A 16,018-nucleotide genomic window follows, 5' to 3' on the forward strand; every position below is an offset into this window, starting at 1 on the left:
TGTCGACACATGCACATGATCAGCCCTTCTTTTACTTAATCACACTATCAGACACATGCTCTCTAGATAACGTTTTTTTTACTCTTACAGGTTGAGTGACGTTTCGCTAACATACTTGATACCCTGAGAAGTCGGTTTATATTAGCCTGTTTTCTCAAGGAATAAACAGTTGGGAGTGCTCGTGGTGTCTGTGTTTTTCTTCCTCTGTGGGTGTGAATTCGGCGCGAAGTTGACTATTTAATCTAGATGTTGGCATGAGCGAACGTTATGTTTGGCATGCACTTTGTCCTTTGTTCCTTGCGGGGTCTGTTTATTTGCTAGCTGCCTTTCACTTTCATGAAGGCACTAATCGTCAATTATCTTGTAGTTGGTCAGTGTAGAAGATGCGTTGTCAGATAAAAAACTCAAGCAGACCTCTACGTCTCCACCTTTCTACCAATTTGCAAACAATTACAAGAAAAGTGGCTTGCCTCTTTATACTAATAAACACTCATTTTCGCCCACATCCGTAACTGGCTTGATTATATGTTGAGGCCCATCACATTTGTCTACTTCAGGATTGTTTTAAGCCCCCATTCACACCTCTAACATGTCATGAAATAACATATACGTATGCAATCACTGAAACAGTTTTGCACACGTACAGTGGTAGTCAAAATTTTAGAGACTGCAGGAGCGGGTGGCAAATAGCACTGTGGCGCCTTCTGGTGGCTGCCTACAAGGCCCAAGGAAGTCTGCATTGCGCATGGGCATCTTTCTTTACCTGCCAGCTGGCTCATTTGCTTTGTGAAAGAGTGTGCGTACCGTAAGTTCAGTAAAAGCGCAAGGTGTCACTTCTGCAGTTCCTGTGGAAGCACCTAGTGATGATGTGATAAAAATGCGTAATTTTTACAGGCTTAGCTCGGTGCGTGCCGTACTCGCGCCTTGGTCTCAGACGTTCCACAGCACGGAAAACACACATTGAATCAGTTCTTCTAAAGTTGACCTATCTAATAAGATTACCCAGCAACTTTCATTTGTGGAACTCACGCATGCTGGAATTTCTTGTGGTGTTTGGTGCAAGGCGTAATCTAGTTATATAAAAAGAGGAAGGAATAAATGTGTGCAGGCGAGCACTGCAGAAAGAGGAAGAAGTTGAAATCGTGAACAGCATTCGGTCTGGTTTCTTTGCCAATCGTTGGTTTTCCTTTACACAAGTAATGTAACTAAGTATTTCTCATGATTTCTTGCGGTTTGTGTAAAAACAAACACAAGTTGCATTTGTTATCTGTTCACTTCTTCAGGTGTCATCTACAGTTGCTCAATATCCAGATGTGGATCAGCCTGTAAAATTTATAGTGAGTATTACCAAAGGTATTACTAAAGGTTACTAAAGGCTGACCAAATTAGAGTGCGAAAGACAACGCTGCTTGGTAATCTGATTGCACAAGTTGAATTCAGAAAAATGACGCTATGCATGTCGGAGCACTTCCCGTACAAATGACGTATTTTTGACACAATATCAGTGCTCTGTACTTCCTCGGCAACTGTAGAAGTGACACCTTGAGCCTTTTCTGACATTCGGCGCACGCATACTTGAAGTGAGCTAAACAGCAAGCTGGCAGGTATAAGAGGGCGCACGTGTTCAATGCGTGCTCTTCAGCTTCGCAGGCAGTCGTCGCAATGCGCTGCGTTGCTCTTTGCCGCACACTCCTGTGGTCTCTAAAATTTGGACTGTCACTGTACCAACATGGTGGGACATGAATTTTGTGATGTTTTATTAATGCTTTCACATCAATATTCATGCACAGAGGCCAAAAATGTTCGAGTGCTGTCTTTATCAATTGAATCAGGCTAACTGCCAAGTAATTGTGATGTCTTGGCATCATCAAAGCCCCTGTAGTGGAGTACCAGTATGTTAAGAACCGTAATCTACGACATGACAAAGAAGCTATCAATTTGTGTTGCATTTCTGGGCTGCCTAATCTTGATTCACATGTTGATTGTATTATTTGTTTACTGTGTTGCTTTACTTATCGTAAGGTGCTGTGTAAGTGCCCAGTGTTAACATTTTTGAAACTTTTGTATTCTGAATAGTGTATGTTAAGCGTCTGCCCCTCCAAGTGCCAGCATCAGCCTAATTATTCATCTCATTGTGGCCATTATCAAACTGCTAGGGGCTATTTGCTAACTGCATGAGTCCGATCCTCTAGCCACATAATTGGCTCCTACATGCTCAAAGTGCCCTTTATTAGCTTATTTTGCCTGCAGATTATACCACAATCGGCAGACCTCCATCATTTGAGCCCAGTGGCATGTTCAGATTGCTATACATGGGGCCTATAGGGAGTTTCACATTAGATAAGGTTGAATAACTCGGGCCTCATTGTCTGGCCAGAGCGATTCTCGAATTAATTGAATGGTGTAACAACTACGGATGTATCATGCCTATTTTGCAGGTGTGTCCTGTCTGTGCTGCTTTGCCTGGAGGAGAACCAAACCACGTGACTGAAGATTTTGCTGCCCACTTGAGCCTAGAACACCGAAGTAACAGAGATTTGGTTAGTGCAGGGGTTCTCAAACCTTCTAGCCTTGGGGAACCACAATGGTTTTTCTAGAGTACCATAGAAATTTGTCATTAATTTTTCATGTAGGTTTAGCGTGACGAAAATCGAGGTAAGTGGGGAGCGAAGAGGGGGAGAGAAGGATTGGAATGCATGCAATCTCACTATAGATGCTGGCACATTGGCCTGTTATTTTTTATATGAAAGACCATCGCTGCTCCCTATCTTCTGCTTGTGCCAGTCCGTAAGCTGCTTAATACTCTGAGGGTTTTTGCTGCACATGTACAGCATTGCCTGTATGTTTGAAACGCATGCCTTTTTCGATCATTTTGTCTTGCTGTGCATGTGCTTCCACGCAGCGGGAGTAAGAGTAATTTTTTTCATGCGTCTGTGTCTCTTCGTTTTTTGCTATTTAAGGCGATGCAACGGCTTTCGCCTGCATATCCGCATGCGCAGATGCGGTGCGGTTGTTTCAGCTTTGTCCTTTGAGTGGTTATAGCTTCTCGCACCTGCAAAGCTGCTGGCTGTCTGATATCTGATCTCTCAAAGGGTGACCACTTGTGACTCTCGTATATTGCTCCCTGGGGCGCAATTGCATGTTTCTGTGCAGTGCTAGATTACACAAATGACGACACCGCCTTGGTTGCATTTCCAGTGATCCCACTCCTGCGCCAAAGTGGGCCAAATCAGAAATCTGGCTCGTGAGGCCTAGTCCAATTAATAACGTGAAACTGTAGCTGCGATTCATCGGTGGACATTGTTCGTTTCAGGAACGCTGCTAATAGTTCGTTTGAAGAGTTGCACGACAAGGAAGTCATGTGTTAAAATAACTACAGGTTGTGATTCGATGACCAAATATAAAAATTGGACCAGGGTTTATGGACAAGACAGCTAAAGCAGGGATCCTACCTGCTTTAGCAGGTAGGATCCCTGCTAGGATGAAAGTGTGTGTTATCTGAGAAGCACACAACTAATTCTGTACATGCCAAAAACTTATGCACTCTAATGAGGGATGACAGCATTTTCACTGAAAATTGAAAATGAAGTGAGAAATACCACAACTACCAAATTCTTATTGCAGACTATTTACTATTTACTGTCATGTAAAAATTAAGCAAGTGTCCATTCTAGGCTGTGCCATGGCTCACTGAAGCACACTGTATGTTTTCGAATAGCTCTCGCCCACAGCACAAAGTGAATATATGTGTACCTAATATATAATGTGAGGGAAGTCTAGCTGTACTATTCGAGAAGCTAGAGGGTGTTAAATGGGATATAATAGGGCTCAGTGAGGTTAGGAGGACAGATGAGGCCTATACGGTGCTACAGAATGGGCACGTCTTTTGCTATCGGGGCTTGGCTGACAGAAGAGAACTGGGAGTGGGGTTCCTAATTCACAGAAACATAGCTGGCAACATAGAGGAATACTATAGCATTAATGAAAGGGTGGTAGGTATCGTAATTAAACTGAATAAGAGATACAAGATGAAGGTGGTACAGGCCTACGCGCCTACATCCAGCCATGATGACGCTTCAGTTGAAAGCTTCTATGAAGATATGGAATCGGCAATGAGTAAGGTAAAAACACAGTATACAATACTGATGGGAGACTTTAATGCAAAGGTAGGGAAGAAGCAGGCTGGAGACCAGGCAGTAGGAGATTATGGCATCGGTACTAGAAACGCCAGAGGAGAGCTACTAGTAGAATTCGCAGAACACAATAATTTACGGATTTTAAATACCTTCTGCCGAAAACGAGGAAACCGCAAATGGACATGGAGGAGCCCTAATGGCGAAAATAAGAACGAAATAGACTTTATAATGAGTGCACACCCAGGCATCGTGCAGAATGTGGAAGTGGTTGGCAAGGTACGATGCAGTGACCATAGAATGGTACGGTCTCGAATTCGCCTACACTTGAGAAAGGAACGACAGAAACTAATACGCAAGAAGCCAATCAATGAGCTAGCACTGAGAGGCAAAGTACAGGAATTCAGAGTCTCGCTTCAGAACAGGTACTCGGCTCTTAGTGAGGAAACCAACCTTAGCATAGATACAATGAATAATAATCTGACGAGTATCATTACGGAGTGGGCAGTGGAAGTTGGAGGTACGGTACTTAGACGGGACACTGGCAAGCTTTCCCAGGAAACGAAGAATCTCATTAAGAAGTGCCAAATCATGAAAGTCTCAAGTACAACAGACAAAATAGAACTGGCAGAGCTTTCGAAGTTGATTAATAGGCGTAAGGTATCCGATATACGAAGGTATAACATGGAGAGAATTGAACACGCTCTGAAAAACGGCGAAAGCGTCAAAGCAGGGAAGAGGAAACTTGGGATAGGCAAAAATCGGATGTATGCACTAAGGGACAAAGAGGGCAAAATAACTACCAATATGGATAGGATAGTTGAAATAGAGGAGGAGTTTTACAGAGATCTGTACAGTAGCAGGGACAACCACGACTTTAATACTATAAGAACTAGCAGTAACCCAGATGACACCCCACCAGTAATGATAGAAGTCAGAAAAGCTTTGGAGAGCATGCAAAGAGGCAAAGCTGCTGGTGAGGATCAGGTAACATCAGATCTGCTGGAAGATGGAGGACAGATTGTGTTAGAAAAACTAGCCACCCTGTTTACGAGGTGTCTCCTGACGGGAAGAGTACCAGAGTCTTGGAAGAACGCTAACATCATCTTAATACATAAGAAAGGAGATGACAAGGACTTGAATGAATCCCGGCTGCGGCGGCTGCATTTCCGATGGAGGCGGAAATGTTGTAGGCCCGTGTGCTCAGATTTGGGTGCCAGTTAAAGAACCCCAGGTGGTCTAAATTTCCGGAGCCCTCCACTACGGCGTCTCTCATAATCATATAGTGGTTTTGGGACGTTAAACCCCACATATCAATCAATCAAACAAGGACTTGAAGAATTACAGGCCGATTAGCTTGCTCTCTGTAGTATACAAGCTATTTACAAAGGTAATTGCTAACAGAGTAAAGAAAACATTAGAATTCAATCAACCAAAGGAACAAGCAGGATTTCGAACAGGCTACTCAATAATCGACCACATTCATACTATCAATAAGGTAATAGAGAAATGCTCAGAATATAACCAACCACTATACATAGCCTTCATAGATTACGAGAAGGCGTTTGATTCAGTAGAAATATCAGCCGTCATACAGACACTGCGCAATCAGGGCGTAGATGAAGTATATATAAACATCCTGGAAGAAATCTACAGGGGATCAACTGCTACCATAGTGCTTCATAAAGAAAGCAACAGAATACCAATCAAGAAGGGTGTAAGGCAGGGGGACACAATCTCCCCAATGCTATTTACCGCGTGCTTACAGGAGGTTTTCAGAAGCCTAGGATGGGAACAGCTAGGGATAAGAGTTAATGGAGAGTACCTTAGTAACCTGCGCTTCGTCGATGACATTGCATTGCTGAGTAACTCAGGGGACGAATTGCAACTCATGATTACGGAGTTAGACAAGGAGAGCAGAAAGGTGGGTCTTAAAATGAATCTGCAGAAAACGAAAGTAATGTACAACAACCTCGGAAAAGAGCAGCGCTTCGAGATAGGTAATAGTGCACTTCAAGTTGTAAAAGACTATGTCTATTTAGGCCAGGTCATAACCGCGGAGCCGAACCACGAGATTGAAGTAACTAGAAGAATAAGAATGGGGTGGAGCACATTTGGCAAGCACTCTCAAATTATGACAGGTAAATTGCCACTATCCCTCAAGAGAAAGGTATATAACAGCTGTATCTTGCCGGTACTTAGCTACGGAGCAGAAACCTGGAGACTTACAAAGAGGGTTCAGCTTAAATTGAGGACGACGCAGCGAGCAATGGAAAGAAAAATGGTAGGTGTAAACTTAAGAGACAAGAAGAGAGCAGAGTGGATTAGGGAACAAACGGGGGTTAAGGATATCATAGCTGAAATCAAGAAGAAATGGACATGGGCTGGGCATGTAGCGCGTAGACAGGATAACCGCTGGTCGTTAAGGGTAACTAACTGGATTCCCAGAGAAGGCAACAAGGTTAGGGGGAGACAGAAGGTTAGGTGGGCAGATAAGATTAAGAAGTTTGCAGGTATAAATTGGCAGCAGCAAGCACAGGACCGGGTTAACTGGCGGAACATGGGAGAGGCCTTTGTCCTGCAGTGGACGTAGTCAGGCTGATGATGATGATGATGACGACGACATGTAATAAAGGAATTTTCATTAATAACTGCTTAGCGTGCCACCAGAATGTCAGTCACGTTTATGCCTGGACATTGCGATTTAATATTCTGTTCTTTGCGTCTGCAGAAGAACACATAAATGGTGGGAACGCGTTGACATTTTTCCTCTAATATGCTTTATGCATGGATCATCATACAGAAAAGCTTTTTCGTGATTCCTTCCACCAGCAGAACCGCATTTATAATCGCTGTGGCGGTAAAAGCCCCTAAGAGACCCTGCCCTTTCGAACTCGAGGTTGCTAGGGTCTAAATTGTAAATTCTCGTGTGCTTTCTTTTTAAAAATCATCTCATTTATAAAAGCATGCTTCCTGGTTGGGGCAGCCGCAAGTCAGTTTTAATACGTGCAGCTATATAGTGAGGCCATTGCTGGTGGCTCGGGTGTCGGAAGGCCTGTGAAGCGGCTACGCCTTGTTACCCGTCCACCTACTGCTGCGTTGCTTGAAGTAGCTGGTGCGTGCCGTCTTGAGGCATAATAAGACTGGCCGTTAACTTTCTATGCTACTAACATCTGCTTCGCGTTTAGATAACTGACAGCACGAAAGCTTCAGCAACTAGAGTGATCATTCTCCCTTTAGCCAGCGTTCTTTTGAGTTACGCGATATTTAATCTAAAATAAGATACAATTCGTTAGTTTCACTTACGCTCTTAGGAGTGAATGCGATACCAACAAATTTTATTGTTATACCAAATGTAAGGCTTGACGTCATTCGTGAGAAAAGCTCTGTGAGAAACGACGGCTCGTGGGGGTGCATGCCCGCCTGCCCGCCTTGTGCGCAGTGATGAGTGCTTGCTCTCGTGTGAGTGTCGTCGGGGCCACAAGTATGTGTCGCCGGGGCCATTGTGCATTTCATCAGCAGTAGGACAACAGTGGAAGATGCATGCTCGTGTGAAAATGACTAAATTTGAAGCAAAATTCCTGATTATCCTTGGCGAAAATTCTTTATATTGCCACAAGGCAGTAGTGGGATTGGGGCATAAAGCGGTAGAGGGTCCCTGCCTGAAAGAAAAGACTACGAAGTGGATAGAGACTGGTCCCAGCCCGCCAGTGTGCCAGGCATTGTCGTCTCGTGTAATCGTCGTGATTATCTGCAAATATACGTTTCCTTGTAAGATTATTGGCGGAGGTGCTGGGTACGTCTACCTGGCTTTCCCGGCAAACCAACACGGAACTTCGGAGTGGTCGCCACCTTCATTTTCCTGCAATGGCTCAACAGGCCCACCCACAAAAGCAACAGCAGCCGCAACAGCAACAGCAGCCGCAACAGCAGCAGCAGCAGCAGCTGCCTCCTCTGATTCTCCTGCCTCCACGAGACCCCGGAACCTTCTCGGGCACAGGCAAGGACAAGGTGAATGTTGAAGATTGGGTCGCATTGTACGAGCGCGTGAGCGAATACTATAGGTGGGACCCTACGTTGATGCTGGCCAACGTTGTATTTTACTTGCGGTATACAGCGCTCACCTGGTATGAGACGCATGAGTCGGAGTTGACCAGCTGGGACGTTTGCAAACTGAAGCTTGTCGAGTTATTCAGCAGGCCATTTGGGCGACAGCAGGCCGCGAGGAAAGACATGGAATGTCGCGTGCAGACATCGACAGAATCATATGTATCTTACATACAGGACGTATTGGGCCTCCGTCGAAAGGTGAACGAGAACATGAGCGAAACTGACAAAATCGCTCATATATTAAAGGGAATTGCCGATGACTCCTTCAATCTGTTGATCGTTAAAGATTGCGCCACCGTCGACGCAGTTGTGAAGGAATGTCAGCGCTTCGAGCACGCCAAGAACCGTCGCATAACCCGCCAGTTTGCGCGTCTGCCTAATACTGCAGCCACTTCGACCTGCGAAGACAGCCCCAAGTTCACGCAAGCTTCATCGTCCGAAAATGTCACCCGAATCGTTCGCCGCGAACTCGAAGCAATGGCCCCTGCAGCCATCGCCTCCGATGGTCCTCAAGACAACGCATCCACCGTCTCCTTCATCCAAGCCGTCGTTCGCCAAGAAATAGCAAATCTCGGCATCGCACCTGTTTGCGCTGTTCGCACTACCGAGAGCTCGGCTTCTGTTAACCAGATTCCGGTGTACCCTTCACGCTACCCTTCCCGCTACCGGAACCCTGCTGAATGGAGAACGTCGGATGATAGACCGATCTGCTTTCACTGCTCTCGCGCCGGCCACATTGCACGCTACTGTCGCAATCGTTGGACATCCAATGCATCTTGGAACTCTGGGACATGGCGTCGCTTTGAAGGCAATTCTCGCCGCTTTTCTATTCCGTACGATCCACAGCCTGCTCCTACTAACGTTCAGGGCCGAAGGTTCAGCCGGTCACCATCACCCCAAGGCCGCCGATCTCTCTCGCCGATGATTTCTCGATCCAGGTCCCCTGCACGACCTGGGCCCTCAACCTCGGGAAACTAGACCATGCAGCTCCCGGAGGTGACACTGCATTAATGACCCGTTCTGCAAATCCTCTGTTGACGATTCCTACACGCCGCAACATTTTGGACCTTTTGATGGATGACGTTACCGTTACAGCCCTCATAGACACTGGCGCACAAATTTCAGTCATGAGCGCTGCTCTCTGTATTAAACTGCAAAAAGTGATCACTCCTCCTATTAAGTGTGCAGTAATGCTTGCCGATGGGAGCACATCTACCGTTCTTGGCATGTGCACCTCTCGCGTGTGTATTGCTGGGCGCCAGACCGTCGTATTCACCGTGCTTGAGCAGTGCCCACATGACGTGATTCTTGGTCTCGACTTTCTCTCTGCGCACTCCGCCCTTATCGACTGCTCGACGGGTCTTCTTCAGTTGGAACTGCCTTTTGACGCCGCTGTTACCCGTGATGCTCAAAGTCGCCTTTGTGCCACCGAGTTCCTGCATCTTCCGCCGCAAGCCGCGACTTATGTGCAGCTCGTGTGTGATCCGCCTGTGCGCGATGGTGAATATGTCGTTTCACCTATTACCGACGTTGTGCTAAAGCACTCCATTGCTGTCCCGCACACCGTGGTGAGAGTACGGCACAACCAGACCCATCTGTCTCTTTTGAACTTTGGTTTCTCCACGCACGTGCTGCTTGCTGGTATTAAACTGGGCGTCATGTCGTCGTTGCAAGAGTGTGATATTTCTGAACTGTCGGCTCAGCAACCTACTCCGCACGTCAACTTGCTCACTGCGCCCAACCTGTCAAGCATTGACATTGCCAATATGATAGCGCCAGATCTTTCTCCCTCCGAAGCACAAGACCTCCACCGTCTGTTGACATCCTATGCGGACATATTCGATCTTGACAACCGCCCTTTAGGCCAGACATCAGTTGTGACCCATCACATCAACACCGGCGATGCCAACCCAATTCATTGCCACCCTTACCGCGTCTCCGCTGCCGAACGCTCTGTCATCCAGAAAGAGGTCAAGAAAATGCTCGCCAAAGGCGTTGTCGAACACTCATCTAGTTCGTGGGCATCCCCGGTCGTGCTTGTCAAGAAGAAGGACAACATATGGCGGTTTTGCGTCGACTATAGACATCTCAACAAGGTCACTAAGAAGGATGTTTACCCCTTACCAAGAATAGATGACGCCCTTGACTGCCTTCATGGCGCAAAGTTTTTCTCGTCCATTGACCTTCGATCTGGTTATCGGCAGATCGCTGTTGACACACGGGACCGAGAAAAAACAGCATTTGTAACCCCCGATGGGTTATACCAATTTAAAGTAATGCCGTTTGGGCTTTGTAATGCGCCGGCCACCTTTGAGCGCATGATGGATTCCCTTCTGCGTGGCTTCAAATGGTCCACTTGCTTATGCTACTTAGGTGATATAATTGTTTTTTCACCGACGTTCACAAGCCATCTTGAGCTACTGTCCAGTATTCTCCAAGTATTCCGCAACGCTGGTCTCCAGCTAAACTCCTCCAAATGCCGTTTCGGCCGTCGCGAAATAACTGTGCTTGGTCACCTCGTTAACGCATCTGGGGTACAGCCCGATCCGGACAAAATTCGTGCAGTGACTCAATTTCCCGTGCCCTCTTCTCCTAAGGATGTCCGGAGCTTCCTTGGTTTGTGCTCCTGTTTTCGCCGCTTCATCCGGAATTTCGCCGATATTGCGCGGCCTCTCACCGAGCTTCTTAAAAAAGACGTCCCATTTACTTGGAATTTGCCTCAAAGTGCTGCATTTTTGGCGCTCATTGCAGCCCTCACGACTACGCCAATATTAGCGCACTTCGATCAGACTGCCCCGACAGAAGTTCGTACGGACGCGAGTGGCCACGGAATTGGTGCTGTTTTAGCTCAGCGTCAGCATGGACGTGACTGTGTCATCGCCTACGCCAGCCGCCTTTTATCCCCTGCCGAGAGAAACTATTCCATCACTGAAAGAGAGTGTCTTGCTCTTGTTTGGGCTGTCGCTAAATTTCGCCCGTACCTCTTCGGCCGCAGTTTTACTGTTGTAACTGATCATCATGCACTCTGCTGGCTTTCCTCGCTCAAGGATCCCACGGGACGTCTCGGTCGTTGGTCTCTCCGCCTCCAAGAATACACCTTCTCGGTCGTGTATAAATCTGGTCACCTCCATCAAGACGCCGACTGCCTGTCACGGTATCCAGTGGATCCACCAGACGCCACAGAGAGAGCTACGGAGGCTTGCGTCTTATCAATATCAGACTTTCTTGATATCGCTTCTGAGCAACGCCGCGACCCGGATTTACTTTCCTTCATAGAAAGCCCGAGTTCCGCTACTGCACCCACTTCTCTGAACTTGTATTTCCTTCGTGTTCTCTACCGCCACAACATGCGCCCTAATGGTCCTGAGCGCCTTCTCGTCGTGCCTTCCCATTTGCGTGTAGATGTTCTCCGACAGCTTCACGATGAACCTGCCGCTGGTCACCTGGGAGTCACCCGCACTTATGATCGCGTCCGGCGCCGTTTTTTCTGGCCACGCCTATATCGCTCTGTGCAAAAGTATGTCGCCAGCTGCGACCTTTGTCAACGTCGAAAACGACCAACATCGTTTCCAGCTGGCCTTCTTAACCCTATTGAGATCCCTACTGAACCATTCTACCGCGTAGGGCTCGACCTTCTCGGGCCATTTCCCACTTCTGCATCCGAGAACAAATGGGTTGCCGTGGCGACCGGCTACGCGACACGTTACGCGATCACCCGCGCTCTTCCAACCAGCTGCGCTACCGATGTCGCCGACTTTCTACTGCATGACATCATATTGCATCACGGCGCTTCTCGACAGCTTGTTACTGACCAAGGCCGATACTTTTTATCTCGCATCGTCCAGGATATCGTACGTTCCTGTTCCACGAACCACAAGTTCACAACGGCATACTATCCACAAACTAATGGACTTACAGAGCGCCTGAATCGCACTATCACGGACATGTTGTCAATGTATGTTTCTCCAGACCACCGTGACTGGGACGCAACGTTACCCTACGTCACCTTCGCTTACAACTCCTCCAGACATGACACCGCAGGCTATTCCCCGTTCTACCTTCTTTACGGACAGGAACCCTCTCTGCCTCTTGATACACTCCTTCCCGCTGGTTCAAGCTTCCCTGTCACATACGTCCGCGATGCCATAGAGCGAGCTGACGCAGCACAACAGATTGCCCGAGAACGACTCACACTTTCTCAAGCCTCTCAGAAAGATCGATACGATCGTCACCACCGCGAAGTTTCGTATGCACCAGGTTCTCTCGTACTCTTGTGGACCCCATGTCGTCCCATCGGCCTCTCAGAAAAACTTTTATTTCGCTATGACGGACCATACAAAGTCCTGCGCAAGATCACCAACCTCACCTACGAGATACAGCGAGTCGTCGACGAAGCGCACTCAATGCCACCACCATCCACTGTTGTGCACGTCGTAAGACTGAAGCCTTATGTATCACCCAACACTCCCCTTTCGTGACAAGCGCCGGGTCGGCGCTTTAACGCCGCGGGGTAGTGCCACAAGGCAGTAGTGGGATTGGGGCATAAAGCGGTAGAGGGTCCCTGCCTGAAAGAAAAGACTACGAAGTTGATAGAGACTGGTCCCAGCCCGCCAGTGTGCCAGGCATTGTCGTCGCGTGTAATCGTCGTGATTATCTGCAAATATACGTTTCCTTGTAAGGAAACGTATATTTCTTTATATCAAGGAAAATTCTTTATATCAAGGATGTTTTTTGCTGTTTTGTTACATACAGGTCTCAAGTACATGTGCTTTGATGGGGTAATGGCTGGGAATAGAAAAATATCGTTATATATAGGAATTCATTATAAGGAGGTTCGTTATAAGCAGGTTTAACCCTTTGTTGCATGGTGAAAATCTACACATCTAAATGGCGCCTAGTTTTGGCTTTCTGTTATTTGCATTTAGAAAAAGCAGAAATTTTTTTTTGTTGAAATCACACCTTTGTTTCATGAGATATAGAATGTACACTACAGTAGACAACACAAGGGCTTCAATTAGTGAAAGTTGCTAAAATTATTTTTCAGTTGTCGAGCAGTCTTGCTCGCAAAAATGAATACAAAGAATTAGCTTTACCACCATGAGAGCAATGAGAAATTTTTTGTCGAGTGGAGGGGGACTAAAAGAGGTGGAGGTGCTAGAGGGTTCAACTACTATTTTTAAAAATTATTTTGACTTTGCTAAGTCACAATATTTACAACTCATGACTACAGGAGCTTCTTTTAACATGCATTTAATAAAATATACCAAATCACGATTTCATCGGTGTTATAGGAAAAAGAAGGGAAGAACTTGAATAACCCGCCAAAGTAGGAGTCTATTTGCTTGAACAAGAGCGCAGGAGAAAGCGTGGGACCCAGGCCCAATTCAGCGCAGTGAATGGAAACCCTCCTTTTTCATTTTAGTTACCAATATGCCCACATGCGTATTAGATGCGCCACAGCTGCTTTTCCACTTTGCATGGTGTCCATAATGGTAGACATACTGCAAAATTGGTTGTGAAAAATGATCTTCATTTCACTAAGACGCAATATTCACAGTTTGTGACTACAAATGTTTCTTCTGTAGCGTGCATTCAATAAAAAATACAAAATCAGGATTTCATTGGTGCTATAAGAAAAAAAAAAAAGGTCAAGGAGAACTTTACTTATCCGCCTAAGTACGAGTCTGCCATCTTGAATAAAGAGTGCAAAAAAAAGTGTAAGACCGTGCTGCGATCTAATACGGCAAATGAAACGTTTTTTGTGCACTTTAGTTACCAATATGCTCATGCATATCGCAAAGATATCAGAGCTGCTAAAAAAAAGTTCCAGAAATTTGTCCAGCATGCAACAAAGGGTGAACTGTAACGAAGTGAAGACTAGCTCTGTCATAAATAATGTTAAGAATATGTGGTTATAACGAATTTTGGGACGTAACGAAGCATTTTCGTGGCAGATGTGACTTCGTTATAATCATGTTTGAGTGTATCGAGGGACAATGTGGGTTTGCGGCTGAATAACGGGAAAGATTGGGAGTGACCGGCAGTGTGCGGTGGAGCAAGGTCCCAGTCAGAGTGGTCTGAGGAAACATACTTCAAAAGCACGTTGGTAAATGTTCAGTTCAGAGGCTCCGTGAGGCCATTCGTCTGTGGATGGCACGATGTAATGAGCTTGTGCCTCATTGCACAGGACTGTAGAATGTCCGACATGACCCGATATAAATATCATGTTCGGCCACGGTCTGTAAACAGCTGGTGTGGAGCTCCATGTTACAAGATCACGTTGTGTAGAAAAGAAACACCGCCCAAGCACTCCATACAACTGGTTAACCAGAGAACGCGAAATGTGCAGCCCTGGTGTTTAGCAGTGTGTTTAACCCGACGCTGCACTGAAGCCATTCACAACTATTGGTCATATGTTCTTGCTTAAGGTAGTTAGACACATGTTTGGCTTGGGTTTATTACAGGGTTTATTTCACATGCCGCACACAGACGTCGCAGGCAAAGCCAAAGTGCCGCTTTGCAACCACTTTGCAACCTACGAAATGCGACCTTCACAGCCGAGATAGAGAACTGCACAGGTGCTCTGGTGGTGCCAGACTGCTTGGAAACACAGGGTGGGCCACACGTTATCACAGTAAAAACCTTAGACAGTCCTCTTCTTAAAACGTGAAACTGCGAGGCGTTCTTGAGTCGCGGCAGAGCCATAGGAGAAGCGACAGAACGAGTGCGGCGCTGTTCAGTACAATCGTCTTGACTTAGTATAGCTGTTCACTATATGCAATGCATGGGGCTCATAGCTCAGACCGAGTATTCTGTGCCGATTATTTACGCGTTCACAAGAAGAAGATTGCTAAGAAAAAAAATTTTTTGTTGCATAAACGTTTTGGGTGTTGCTTCCTTACGGAAGCTACTGCCAGAGGTTCAGGCTATTCGTGACAATGGCGAGGCTTTCCTGCATTGCTTTACACGCCTCAATGAAATCCTCTCTTCATCTAGTGAGAACCGTGATGAAGCAGACCAGACATTTCTTCAGGACGAAGCTATAGTCGATGAAACCTGCTGAACAAGTTTGTCCACCTTTTTCCTAGTTTCTCATTATGAAAGCCCCCCCCCCCCCCTCCCATCTTCCATTCAGAAACGCATCAGACAGTCTTATGGAATGAAAAAAATGGGGGGTCCGCATTGAATGCGTTGTGGTGACGAAGATCCGTTCAACTTCAAGTACTGCATACAGATGCATCAGTATAGCTGAATCTGCAAGAGATAGCTGTGCATGGGCTAGATGCCAATGGATTGAAGCAAGCGTACGAGGCTTTAAGTTGCAATCGAGAGCATCTTTGTTCTTTAACCATCACACCACCAGAAATTGAGTGCAAACGTGTCCAATAGGCAATTCATCTGTCACGACATACATGCACCGAAAGGCTCGAAATTGGCGCGAGAAGCATGGTATAAGGCCAGATATTGATCTTTACATCAGGTCAAGGCTGAACCCATCCGTTGTGCAGGCTGCACGTAAGCACTTCACCAGGGATGAATACGAGTTCTCTCGGCAGAGCCCGAATGAGAAAAATGTGATGTCCATCATCACGAATGGCCAGACAGAGTACGTCTCAAAGCGGTTCATGACTCGCTCAAAACGTTTAGCTTTCAGATTTTCAAAGCTGGGCACCCTGAAACTGCCATTGGCCTGTAATAGTGTGACAGCCTGCATCCGGAATTCGTGCTGTTTGCGTTTTTGTTTATTGCGCTAATACAGGTCTTGGCATCTCTGC

The 16,018-nt window shown here is 46.4% G+C and overlaps 1 protein-coding gene across 1 annotated transcript in view; it reads left to right on the forward strand.

Annotated features, from left to right (window-relative positions):
* LOC119175670 (E3 ubiquitin-protein ligase KCMF1) overlaps positions 1-16,018 on the forward strand; it is an 89,685-nt gene that overhangs the window by 33,991 nt on the left and 39,676 nt on the right. Inside the window, exon 4 of the mRNA XM_037426600.2 lies at positions 2,439-2,540. Within this exon, the coding sequence (XP_037282497.1) occupies positions 2,439-2,540 (102 nt within the window). The remainder of the gene's footprint in view (positions 1-2,438; positions 2,541-16,018) is intronic.

The sequence above is a fragment of the Rhipicephalus microplus genome, chromosome X, assembly GCF_043290135.1.
Source record: "Rhipicephalus microplus isolate Deutch F79 chromosome X, USDA_Rmic, whole genome shotgun sequence".
NCBI lineage: Eukaryota > Metazoa > Arthropoda > Arachnida > Ixodida > Ixodidae > Rhipicephalus > Rhipicephalus microplus.